This window comes from Ranitomeya variabilis, chromosome 4 (assembly GCF_051348905.1).
Source record: "Ranitomeya variabilis isolate aRanVar5 chromosome 4, aRanVar5.hap1, whole genome shotgun sequence".
Taxonomy (NCBI): Eukaryota; Metazoa; Chordata; class Amphibia; order Anura; family Dendrobatidae; genus Ranitomeya; species Ranitomeya variabilis.
The window spans coordinates 646823569-646836433 of record NC_135235.1 but is presented as its reverse complement, the minus strand read 5'-3'; the positions used below and the strand labels follow the sequence as shown (position 1 = coordinate 646836433).

The 12865-nt window shown below is 42.7% G+C and overlaps 1 protein-coding gene across 2 annotated transcripts in view; it reads left to right on the top strand.

Moving 5' to 3' along the window:
• LOC143767339 (uncharacterized) overlaps positions 1–12865 on the top strand; it is a 200490-nt gene that overhangs the window by 157517 nt on the left and 30108 nt on the right. For both annotated transcript variants that reach the window (XM_077255574.1, XM_077255575.1), the window contains 7 exons: positions 2481–2571; positions 7143–7267; positions 11380–11535; positions 11665–11844; positions 11928–12051; positions 12135–12232; positions 12410–12500. In XM_077255574.1, coding sequence (XP_077111689.1) covers positions 2481–2571; positions 7143–7267; positions 11380–11535; positions 11665–11844; positions 11928–12051; positions 12135–12232; positions 12410–12500 — 865 coding nt within the window. The remainder of the gene's footprint in view (positions 1–2480; positions 2572–7142; positions 7268–11379; positions 11536–11664; positions 11845–11927; positions 12052–12134; positions 12233–12409; positions 12501–12865) is intronic.

Genomic DNA, 12865 nt, shown 5'->3' with positions numbered 1-12865 from the left:
ACCAAAAGTTTGGACACACCTTCTCATTTAAAGATTTTTCTGTATTTTCATGACTATGAAAATTGTACATTCACACTGAAGGCATCAAAACTATGAATTAACACATGTGGAATTATATACTTAACAAAAAAGTGTGAAACAACTGAAATTATGTCTTATATTCTAGGTTCTTCAAAGTAGCCACCTTTTGCTTTGATGACTGCTTTGCACACTCTTGGCATTCTCTTGATGAGCTTCAAGAGGTAGTCACCGGGAATGGTTTTCACTTCACAGGTGTGCCCTGTCAGGTATATTAAGTGGGATTTCTTGCCTTATAAATGGGGTTGGGACCATCAGTTGTGTTGTGCAGAAGTCTGGTGGATACACAGCTGATAGTCCTACTGAATAGACTGTTAGAATTTGTATTATGGCAAGAAAAAAGCAGCTAAGTAAAGAAAAACTAGTGGCCATCATTACTTTAAGAAATGAATGTCAGTCAGTCAAAAAAATTGGGAAAACTTTGAAAGTGTCCCCAAGTGCAATGGCAAAAACCATCAAGCGCTACAAAGAAACTGGCTCACATGAGGACCGCCCCAGGAAAGAAAGACCAAGAGTCACCTCTGCTTCTGAGGATAAGTTTATCCGAGTCACCAGCCTCAGAAATCGCAGGTTAACAGCAGCTCAGATTAGAGACCAGGTCAATGCCACACAGAGTTCTAGCAGCAGACACATCTCTACAACAACTGTTAAGACGAGACTTTGTGCAGTAGGCCTTCATGGTAAAATAGCTCCTAGGAAACCACTGCTAAGGACAGGCAACAAGCAGAAGAGACTTGTTTGGGCTAAAGAACATAAGGAATGGACATTAGACCAGTGGAAATCTGTGCTTTGGTCTGATGAGTCCAAATTTGAGATCTTTGGTTCCCACCACCGTGTCTTTGTGCCACGCAGAAAAGGTGAAGGATGGACTCTACATGCCTGGTTCCCACCATGAAGCATGGAGGAGGAGGTGTGATGGTGTGGGGGTGCTTTGCTGGTGACACTGTTGGGGATTTTTTCAAAATTTAAGGCATACTGAACCAGCATGGCTACCACAGCATCTTGCAGCGGCATGCTATTCCATCCGGTTTGCATTTAGTTGGACCATCATTTATTTTTCAACAGGACAATGACCCCAAACACACCTCCAGGCTGTGTAAGGGCTATTTAACCAAGAAGGAAAGTGATGGGGTGCTACGCCAGATGACCTGGCCTCCACAGTCACCAGACCTGAACCCAATCGAGATGGTTTGGGGTGAGCTGGACCGCAGAGTGAAGGCAAAAGGGCCAACAAGTGCTAAGCATCTCTGGGAACTCCTTCAAGATTGTTGGAAGACCATTCCCAGTGACTACCTCTTGAAGCTCATCAAGAGAATGCCAAGAGTGTGCAAAGCAGTCATCAAAGCAAAAGGTGGCTACTTTGAAGAACCTAGAATATAAGGCATAATTTCAGTTGTTTCACACTTTTTTGTTAAGTATATAATTCCACATGTGTTAATTCATAGTTTTGATGCCTTCAGTGTGAATGTACAATTTTCACAGTCATGAAAATACAGAAAAATCTTTAAATGAGAAGGTGTGTCCAAACTTTTGGTCTGTACTGTATATTCACCTTCCGGTGGCCCCCAGATCCAGCCCAGGTGTTTAGTGATGCTCCTTGCGACACTCCGTTCCCAGTAATGCCTTACAGCAATAACCCGTGATGATGTACTGGTCTCGCGAGACCTCTACGTCATCTGGGGTCATTGCCGCAAGGCATTCTTAGGACTGGAGTGTCGCGAGGAGCGGGAAAAGCTGCCGCAGACGCCGGAAGGTGAGAATATAATGATTTTTTTTTATTATTATTTTTAACATTATATGTTTTTACTATTGATGCTTCATAGGCATTCATCAGTAGTAAAAAGTTGGTCACACTTACAGGGTTAATGGCAGCGTTAACGGACTATGTTATGCCACGGTGTAACGCAGTCCGTTTAACGGACTGCTAAAACGCTATGTGGGCGCTGACTGTAGGGGAGTATAGAGGGGGCACTGACTGGAGGGGAGTGGGGAAGGGCCAATTCGCGGCCGGACTAAGCCTGGCGCTGATTGGTCGCGCCCAGCCGGCCGTGACCAATCAGCGACGCGGGATTTCCGTGGCAGAGAAACAAACAGACAAACAGATGGAAGTGGACCTTAGACGATTATATATATCCACAATAAAAAAGGAGAGAAAAAAAAAAGGTGACGGCGCCACTTAGCAGCAAAGTCTGATAATCACATATGTGGCATGCATGCGTCAACTATACCATAGGATACTGGGTGCTTATGCAAGAAAAAAACATCATAAAACGATTATATATATAGATACTTGTGTAATTATGATTTATACTTGTGTAAATACAACGGTGGAGATGGCAGGATTAGAGCTGATCATAGATGTGACTTCCCCATCTGTCTGTGACTTACAATATTTGTTCCAGGGTGAAAATCTGACCCATATTAATACTACAGAGACATATGTGAGTGGTGATAACTGGTTTAAAGTGGAGATTATTACAGATGATGACTTGGGTGAGTAGTAACCACTAAATGTAGAGAAGTCACAGATTTCACTTCCACATAGAAGCCAATTTGTCACGATAGAATGTCTGAATCCCAGCTATCTAATTCTGAAATTGGATTTTATCTGCTAAAGCCATTTCTTCAGGTGAATGTACATGAATAACCTTAAAACTAAGAATAAGGATAAAGTGTGTCCAAGCTTTCTGCCTTTCTACTGGTACAAACAATTTGTAGACTTGCCATCAGACAATATCATTTGTGACTTCGTATTACAGACAGGGGTACAAGCAGTGACCCATCTTCCATAGCGGATTAGCAGATATACCTTATAATGTTGGTAAATTTACTGTACAGTTTGAAATATATAAAGCGCTAGGTGTTCAAGTTAAATCAGTGCAAGTCTTTTCTCAAAATTGACCTCATTTTAAACTTAAAGGGGCTGTCCGGTCTTAAGCTACAAGTCTGCAGTCACTCTGTAACTGCAAACTTGTGAGTCCTCACATTGCACACACTACACACTGTGAGTGTTCTCTGATGCTGTCTTCAGGAGCTGGCAGTCATGTGACCACAAGTATGCGTTATGCATACTCCCAGCCACATTCCGACTAGACTGTTTCCGACCTCACTCAAAACACTTGCATTGATCATGGCTGAGCCAATCTAGTTGGAAAGTGGCCTAGAGTATGCATATCGCATAGAGCATCCTCACAGCGCACAGATAGTATAAGAGTTTGTTCGCTTTCCTCTTCAGCACAGATTCAGTTTGGAACATTCTTCCCGAGATAGCAACAATCCCAGTTCCATTTCTCTTGGTAGTAAATTCACAGTTGTCATGATCCGTTCCGGAGTTTAGTCCTGTCTGCTCTTTCTCTGGGTAGATCATGTCAAGGGTTAACTTTGCTCTGCCTAATTCTGGGCTCGGGTTTGCTTTTTAGCTCCCAGGTATCCTGAAGGTGGTGTCAGCTATAGCTCTGTCTTTGGCGTGTGAACCTGACTCGAAGCCCTTGATTTGTCCTACTGTGAACCCTGACTTGTCCTGTGTCTATTATATCCCTGCCTGCCCTTTCCCAGCGTCTCTTTGTTTGTCTGTAGATTTGCTTGACTCTCTGGTTCTGACCTTCTGGCTTGGCTTTTGACTCAGTTTCAGTTAGTCCCTATTGTACCGTATTTTGCCCGTCCTGGTTTACTGATCCCTTGCTACGTCCTGACTATCCATTCTGTCTAAATCTTTTTGTACTGTTGTGCTATCTTGTGCTCTGACTTGGCTTTCCTGACTTCGCTCTCGCCACTAGGTAGCGTCTGTTCAGCTGCTCTGTGTGTGCAGTCTGGCTTCCCTATCTAGCTGCCCCTGGTGGAGGTTGCGCTGTACTGCACCGCAGCTGCATTGACAAGAGTATTAAAGGTTCCCATATACATTAGATAGCTTTCGGCCAAATGGCCATTCAGCCGACAACTGTCTCTCCTGACTTCTCCATGCACAGGAACACATAGCTTGGCCAACTAGTCCTTTGTTCTCTATGATAGGGCTGCCAAACTCCTTTGGTAGCGGTGTTTTTTCCTCGAAAATAAAATGATCAGCAATTGGAAAATCTAATGATTCAGCAAAAACACTCACTACTATCATAAGACATGCAGAGAAATGTGTTACTTCACCTTGTGTGGTCAAAAGAAAAGGAAAAACCAAGCAATTAGTCACTGGATAACTGCATAACTCCCAACCATCCCGGGAGGTCAGGGCAATATTCCAATTTTCACTCACTGTGCAAAGTCTCTTTCCTGCCATTTTCACTACTCCATAGTCCCTCTTCCTCCCCTGATTTTAGCAGGCAGTGCCAGCATGTCGGCTCTTTACACACAGTCAATTAAATAAGTCATTCTTTTCTTTTCTTGAGATCTGGTCTACCCTTGATTCAAACATCCAAACTCTATCATTGCAGTAAGCAGCAAAAACTACAAGCCACAGCCTGCTGTCATGGCTTGGTTTGGGGATTCGATCTGGTGACCTGTTGTTGCGTGGTCAGTTCCTCTCCTGAGTGATTTCCCTTTGTTCCCTGTCCAAATACTGATGGTTTCTATTGTCTTTCTTTTCCCTCGTTGGCTTGCTCCTCTCCAGGTGTTTCTCATTTTCCCATTTTGGTTTGCCCTATCATATTCTGGGTGGGGTTTTATATATTCACCCTTCACTGTACTTCCTTGCTGGCTAAACCTCTTGGTGGATATGTGTTCATAAGTTCCAGCTCTTCAGCTAAGGAGTTTATCTAGTTTGGTAAATTCCTGTTGTATTCCTGCAGTGAGTCTGTTTGCTTTCCTTCCCAGCACCATTTCGTTTTACTTCTGTTAGGTTTCTGGGATGTTACTTGTTCCTTTTTATTTTATTTTCCCTCCCAACCCAATGTGAAGATGTTTTAGTTTCTCACCCTGGGTTTTCGTATTTTACTTCAAACTTTCCTCTTCCCTTGTTTGCAGTGTGTTGTGGCCTCCTGTCTGATTCCTCAGGAGGTACTCAAAACCCCTCGACTACCTTTTAGAGAGTTAGTCTGAGGTGATGTTTTTACCTGTGTGGCTAGGGCTTTTCTAGTCTTTATAGGGACCAGTTGGGTGTAGATGTGGCGTCTCCCTGTGGTTGAGCCAGCCTTTTTCAGTTACCCGTGTGTGCACAATTATAACACCTGCACTGTCAAGTATTGGAGAATTGTCTGTACTTAAATATGCATTGTACTGTTCTAAATTACAGGTAAGTTGTACTGTTAAATAGAGGTACAACTGTATACAGTAGTGCATTTCTATAGGCCTGTGTTTTAGGGAAAAATAAGTAAATTTTTTTTAACTATAAAATGACTAAAAGATAATGAAAAACAATTACAATAACAACATTTTAATGCACTTGTTGAAAAATACGTATATTTGGTGTCCCTGTAATTGTACTAATACTTTCTTACAATACAGTAAACAGATTTACGGTGATCTATAGTGTAAATGCTGCATTTTTTTATGCTGTGTTTTTTGCTAAAAAATTCTGCTGCATATAACTGTCTGAGCAAATCGGATGTTATTTCATGTAAACTCCGCCTGTTGTGTGTCTAAGGTCATTATCATTTTTAGGCCATGTTCAGTATTTGGTCAGTATTTTACATCAATATTTAAAAGCCAAGACAGGAGTGGAGCAATCAGAGGAAAAGTGTACAGTAATAGAAACTTGTCACTACTTCTGTATTTATCACCCACTCCTGGTTTTGGCTTACAAATACTGATGTAAAATACTGACCAAATACTGATAGTGTGAGGAAATGTAAAACTCATGCACACAAAAAAACACTTGTTTTTCACCTGATCATTCATTAAAATTGAATGATGCTGCATATTCTTTGTTTGTTTGTTTGTTTGTTTTTATTCAAACATCACAGGGTGATCCAAAACCAAGATGGATTTTAATCCCAAATGTTTATCTATTTAATGTTATTATCTAATCTGTTTTCTAATACACATTAAAAACTCCCTATTGTTCCCTCACTATGCTATTTGAAGGGATACTATCTCCGTTTTTTGACCCTATGAACAAATGGCACCACCTTTAAAGGGGTTGTGCCACCATAGAATATATAGGTAATGTTGTAGTAAGCACATAAAGAAACGCTTTTGTAAATTAAACCTATTACAAATTATGTATCTTTCAAAACATATGTACCTTTGAAGGTCAGTATGGTGCCTCCTAGTGATAGCATTACTGGTACCTATGTCCATCCGTCTAGTTCCCTCAAGAGGCCAAACATGCGCAGTTCCCTCTCCCTTTCAACTGACCATGCACGTTTGATTCATTCGCACATCTGATCTTTCATTCTCTCCTCTCCATCCGGCTCTCTCCTTAAAATGCGTACTGACAGTGCACTCTCTTGCCGGCTCATCACTTTTTACCAGAGTTGGCAAGAGAGTGCATTGTGCACCGAGAAGACTAGTGCGCAGTGATAAGATCCTACTGAGCAACTGTCGAAATTGACAATCATCGCATGCTCAGTAGAGCAGGAATTAAAACATCCCCTGAAACAGACATCACTGATGACACTTGGTTTCAGAGTGGGGACTTGTGTATCCCAGCATGTACTGGCATTCTTAAATGAAGCATCATCACATAGTAAGTAGTAAAAAGTGAAGCAGTTATACTAGAGAGGGGATGATAGGGATTTTTTAATTCATGTATATTAGAAAAAAGATTTGATTATGATATTAGATAGAGATTTAGGATTAAAAGAAATTTTAATTTCAGACCACTGTTTTAAAAGAATCAGGGAAGAGTATTGGATACAAGGTGGATATCAGGTGGGAGGGTTAAGCACCAGCTCTGACACAGTAAAGGTAAGAAAATTCCATTGTAATGACTCTTTCGTCGATCATTCGACCTGCTGCTCCACTTTGTAACAGGGAGAAAAGTGCTATGTTGAGGATAAGAATTCCTTGTTCTGCTGTTCAACCCGGGTCCCAACGGTTGGACTTCCACTGATCAGTAAGTTTTCTCCTATCCTTTGGATAGGTGATACAGTGTTTTAACTCGACATCCCTTTTAATACAGGTTATGTTTTTGGCAGATGACTGTTCCGGGAGATTACAAGGACATCAGATGTTTTCAGACTTCAAAGCAAAAGATGGCCGCAAAACACAACATACTTATGAAGAGCAAAGCAAAGATCTATCGTCTGAACATTTTAAACAGGTCCTATCAAAGGCTGTTAAGCAAAGTAAAAATCACCAAAGGGGCGATGAAGCGCAAACCACCCATCTTGTAAAGAAACCATATTCATGTTAAAAATGCAGAAAATGTTTTAGACAGAATTCAGATCTTTTTAAACATCAGGGAACTCACACAGGGAAGAAGCCATATTCATGCCCAGAATGTGAGAACTGTTTCATAACAAATTATCTATTATTAGACATCACAGAATTGTCATTTTCAGAATGTGGAAAATGTGTTAGATACAAATACATCTACAAACTCATTACACATCAAAATAATTCACAAAAGTGAAAAGCCTTTTTTTCAAGTTTATAAGGTGGAAAATGTTTTAACTTTGAATCCTCACATTATGCATCAGACAAATTGCTCAGGGAAACAAACCATTTATCTGATCAGAGAAGTCACAAAAGGGAGAAGCCATATTCATGTTCAGAATGTGGGCAACGTTTCAACAATTAGACTACAAATTCATACATTTTCACAATGTACAAATAGTTTTAAACTGAAATTACCATATATACTCGAGTATAAGTCGACCCGAGTATAAGCCGAGGCCATACCTCCCAACCGTCCCGATTTCAGCGGGACAGTCCCGCTTTGGCACCGGGGTCCCGCTGTCCCGCTTCGGGCATTTAAAATCCCGAATTTGCGGCCGCCGGTGAAGCAGCCCCGCCCACTCGGGAAGCGGAAGTTGCTGACTGAAATTACAGATTGGCATTTTAATTGTCCAATCTCAGTGTGCGGAATCCAAGCCATAGCAACCAATCAGGACGCAGCATGTCGGTTCGGTGGGCGTTTCTTGCTGCGGCCTTGGTAACCGCATCATGGTAACCCGCTGTACGGGCGCACATTCCCGCGCACGCTGTGAGGAGCCGCACGCACTGACCCCAGCTCCGCCGTCCGCTCCTCCGTTACCGGCACCATGAAGATCGAGGAGGTGAAGAGCACCACGAAGACTCAGCGCATCGCCACCCACAGCCATGTCAAGGGCCTCGGCCTGGATGAGAGCGGGATGGCCAAGCAGGCGGCGGCCGGGCTGGTGGGGCAGGAGAACGGCCGGGAGGTGAGGCTCAGGGCTGGGCATGCGTGGCTCTGGTGGGACTACAGGTGCCAGCAGGCCCGGAGATCTGGGATGCTGCCGCATCATGTCTGCACGTGTTGTTCACCACTCTGCTTGCTGTCAGTGACTGGAGACCTGAATCTCCTCCAGCTGTAGCAGGCTGACTGTTTCCTACAATGTGTCAGTGCAGGGGAAATGATCGCACTGGATGCAGTTGTAACGGAACCGCTGCTGTTTTCAGCTTCTGGATGATTAAAAGGGAAATCAGTCTTCACTGACAGCAAGTGGAGGTCTGGACGGTAGAAAAGACCTGCAGCCGACCGTGTACGAGCTGTCGCTCCACTATGATAAAAGGGGCCCTCGCCCGTCCCCCGGCCTCACTGTGTGTGTTACTCCCTCTCCCCAGGTCCACCTCTGAGTTGCCGCCGCTGCTCCTAGTGTCTGTTATTGTCTGCAGCCAATCACTTAACTCAGTTTCTCACCCAGAGTTGACGGCATGAGTCGCTGATTGGCTGCAGCGCTGTCGAAGTAACATGAGTGCTGCATATATATACAAAAGGGACTTGGCCCCTATAATAATTATACCAGCCTAAGGCCGGCGTCACACTCGGCGTAAGACAATACGCCACGTATTATACGGCCGTACTACGGGCGTAATACGGAGAAATGTCCCCAAAATATTGATCCGTAGTCAGGGTGTGTCAGCGTATTTTGCGCATGGCATCCTCCGTATGTAATCCGTATGGCATCCGTACTGCGAGATTTTCTATGGGGCTGTGCTGCATTATATTCTATGGGGCTGTGCTGCATTATATTCTATGGGGCTGTGCTGCATTATATTCTATGGGGCTGTGCTGCATTGTACAGTATGGAGCGTCGTGTGTGGCCATATTTTTTTGTTCATAATTATTGTTAACGAAACATTGTGATCAGAAGTGCTAAATGGGTGTGGTTGGGGCGTGGCTAGTTGTGAAATGGGTGTGGCCTAAAATTTGCCGCGGCGCGCTACGCGCGCCGCTGACTTTGTCCCTCTTTCCCTTCCCCTAAAGTTGGGAGGTATGGCCGAGGCGCCTAATTTTGCCACGAAAAACTGAGTAAACTTATTGACTCGAGTATAAGCCAAGTATGCATTGTCACCTCATCCCTATCCTGGTATGCATGGCTCCCCCATCCATGTCCTTGTATGCATGGCTCCTTATCCCCTATCTTTATATGCATGGCTCCTTATCCCCTATCCTTGTATGCATGGTTCCTCTGAAAACAAAAACCCACATCCTACTTACCTTCCTGCGTGCCCTCGCTGCATCTCGTTCCGGCGCCAGCAGCTCTTCCTGCCGAGCGATTATGTGGCCTTGCTTATTAAGGTAATGAATATTCATGCCTCTCCACTCCCATAGGCGTGGGAGTGTGGAGTTGTGAATGTTCATTACCTTAATGAGCAGGGCCATGTGTTCGCTCGGCCAGAAGAGTTGCAGCGAGGGTGCGCAGGAAGGTAAGTAGGATGTGTGCTGGAAGCCGGCGGCCGTGGCAGTAACACTGCACGCTATAAGAAAAATTAATATTCACTGCCAGTGCAGTGAATATTCATTTCTCTTTAGCAGCAGGCACAGAATAGCCGCCGGCTTCTTCCTCCTGTCACCCGCACTCCCCCTCCCCCGCCGTCTTTCTGGGACAATGACTCATGTATAAGCCGAGGGGGGCTCTTTTAGCACAAAAAATGTGATTAAAATCTCGGCTTACACACAAGTATATACGGTAGATGTTAGACATCAGAGAAGTCACACAGGTTGAAACCATTTTTATGTTCAGAATTTGGGAAATGTTTCAGTTTTATGGCAAATTTTGTTGCACATCAAAGAATTTTTATAGGGTCGAGTTACTATTAACTGCAGAATATAGGAAATATAGCATTAGCTGAAAATTTGCACAGCAGAGAATTCAAACAAATAAGTCATTTTCAGTTTATGGGAATCGTTTTAGTACTAAATTCTATTATTCTATCAGAGATCTCATACAGGGGAGAAGCCAGATTCATGTTCAGAATGTGGAAAATGCTTTACAAAGAAGTGAACTCTGGGGAATCAAAGAATTCACACAGGGAAGAAGCTATTTTTATGCTGAGGATGTGTGAAATATTTTACTCATTAAACAAATTTTGTCAATCAGACAAAAAAATGTGAAAAAAACGGATTCTTCTGTTTGCACTGCCTGTCTATATACCACAGGCCCCTAAAATGGACAAGTTGAATGTTTATACAATTTAGGTAGTCTAAAAAGAGGATACTGCAGTATGCTGTTCAAAAAAGGCTGTTTTTGCATTATAGAGTACAAAACATGTTCAACTGCCTCCTAGGGGAAATCACAATGTACTACTAATATTTTCCAAGGCAACTTGAGGCTTTTTAATCATGCAATTTGTGTGAACTTATTCACCACAAATCAACATTTTTAATTTAAGGGGGTATCCCCTTCTCCAAGATCCTATCCCAATATGTAGTAGGTGTAGTAATATTAATAATGTTAGTAAATACCTCCAATAAGAAATGCCGTATAGTTCTTCTGATTCGCTATGTCGCTTTCCTCATTTAGGGCATTTCAGGAGCTTAGGTATCCATGGTTATGGCCACTGTTACAATGACAGTTAATTAGCTGGCTATGGTAGTAAACATAGATACACAAGCTACTGCAATGCCCTAAATTGGGTAAGTGACTTAGCGAATCAGAAAAACTATACTACATTTCTAATTGGAGGTATTTGCTAATATTATCATTATTATTATTACATCTACATATTGGCACAGGATCTCGGAGATGGGAATACACCTTTATTTCAATGAAGCTGGCGAATTCAAATTTCTTACTATTGGCTCTTTTCAATAACACAGTTTCCACTTGGAAACCATTTTCAATAACCACACATGAAATACTCCTAACTACTAATAAACATCTACATGTTATATCTCCTCATAGGTTTCCGCTTATTGTCTCAAGTAATTCTTTATGGTGTTGCATCGTCATCTCTCCCATTCAGGTCCCTACAATATCGGATCCCATCAGTGGAGATCTTCTATATAAGAGAATTTTCCTGGTGGATAATGACAGGAACAAGGTGGATAGTAAGAGGAACAAGATGGAAGAGAAATTATTACACCTCACCCTAGAGATCCTCTTCCGGCTTACTGGACAGGTGTGAGATTCTGATGACGTCACATTACATCATTCTTATCTATGGGAATAACAGATGGACAGAACTGGAGAGGTGAGGACTCTGGGAATGTCTGTAGTGAGGTTTATTAATGTGTCTCTCCGTAACCAGGATTACACAGTAGTGAAGAAGACCTCTAGTGAGCGCTGTCAGACCCCTGTGTCTGAGGGATGGGGAAGACTCCTAAGCCCAATCACGGGGCCTCCACCTCATCCCCTGATACATGAGGACATCAATGACCAGAAGATCCTAGAACTCACCTACAAGATGATTGATCTGCTTACTGGAGAGGTGACAGTGCTGGGAATGTTGAGACATTATGCAATAACTCTATGCAGGGATCTGGGGGATGATGGTGTCATTGTATGTGTCAGGTTCCTATAAGATGTCAGGATGTCGCCGTCTTTTTCTCCTTGGAGGAGTTGGAGTATCTAGAAAGACACAAAAATCTATACAACGATGTCATGATGGAGGTTCCCCAGCCCCTCACATCACCAGGTAATAGACAGGAATAAATACACATGGCTTATAATCATGCCTATGTAAAGAATGAATTCATACCCTGTATGTGTTTCCTCCAGTTCTATCCAGTAAGAGGAAAACGCCAGAGAGATATCGAAATCCTCTTCTGCTACAGGACTGTAAACAAGAAAATCCCAATGTTCCTCAGGATCATGAGGTAAATGGAGAGAAGGTGTAATGAAATCCCCCCTATGAAGTGTAGAAGGGTGTTAAGGTCTTGTTTTATACACCAGTATTATATGTTTTAAACTTGGGTAATGAGAACAGTGGAGATGGTAGTATTAGAGCTGATCATCGATGTGACTTCCTCATCTGTCTGTGACTTTTATTACAGGGTGAAGATCTGAACAATTTTACTACTACAGAGACATATGTGATAAGTGATGTGCAGTGTAAAGAGGAGATTCCTACAGATGATGACTCAGGTGAGTAGGAACCACTAAATGTAGAAGTGTGGAGGAGAGGAGGTCATTGGAGAACTTGAGAATATCTGTGGGAGGATAACGAGAGGTTAGTTTGGAGATTTATGTAATAGACAGATTATGGACAGCCTTTTAAGTCTATGTTAGTAGTTTAAACTGTATTCTTGGGAATTTGAAGCTGATGAAAGGATTTATAGAGGGGAGAATTGGAGAAGTAGCAAGGAGAGAGGTGGATCAATCGAGTAGCAGAGTTAAGAACGGACTGGAGAGGTGCAATAGTGTTAGCTGAGATGCCACAGAGGAGGATATTGCACTAGTCGAAGTGTGAAAGGATGAGGGCATGCACTAACATTGTAGTATATTCAGGG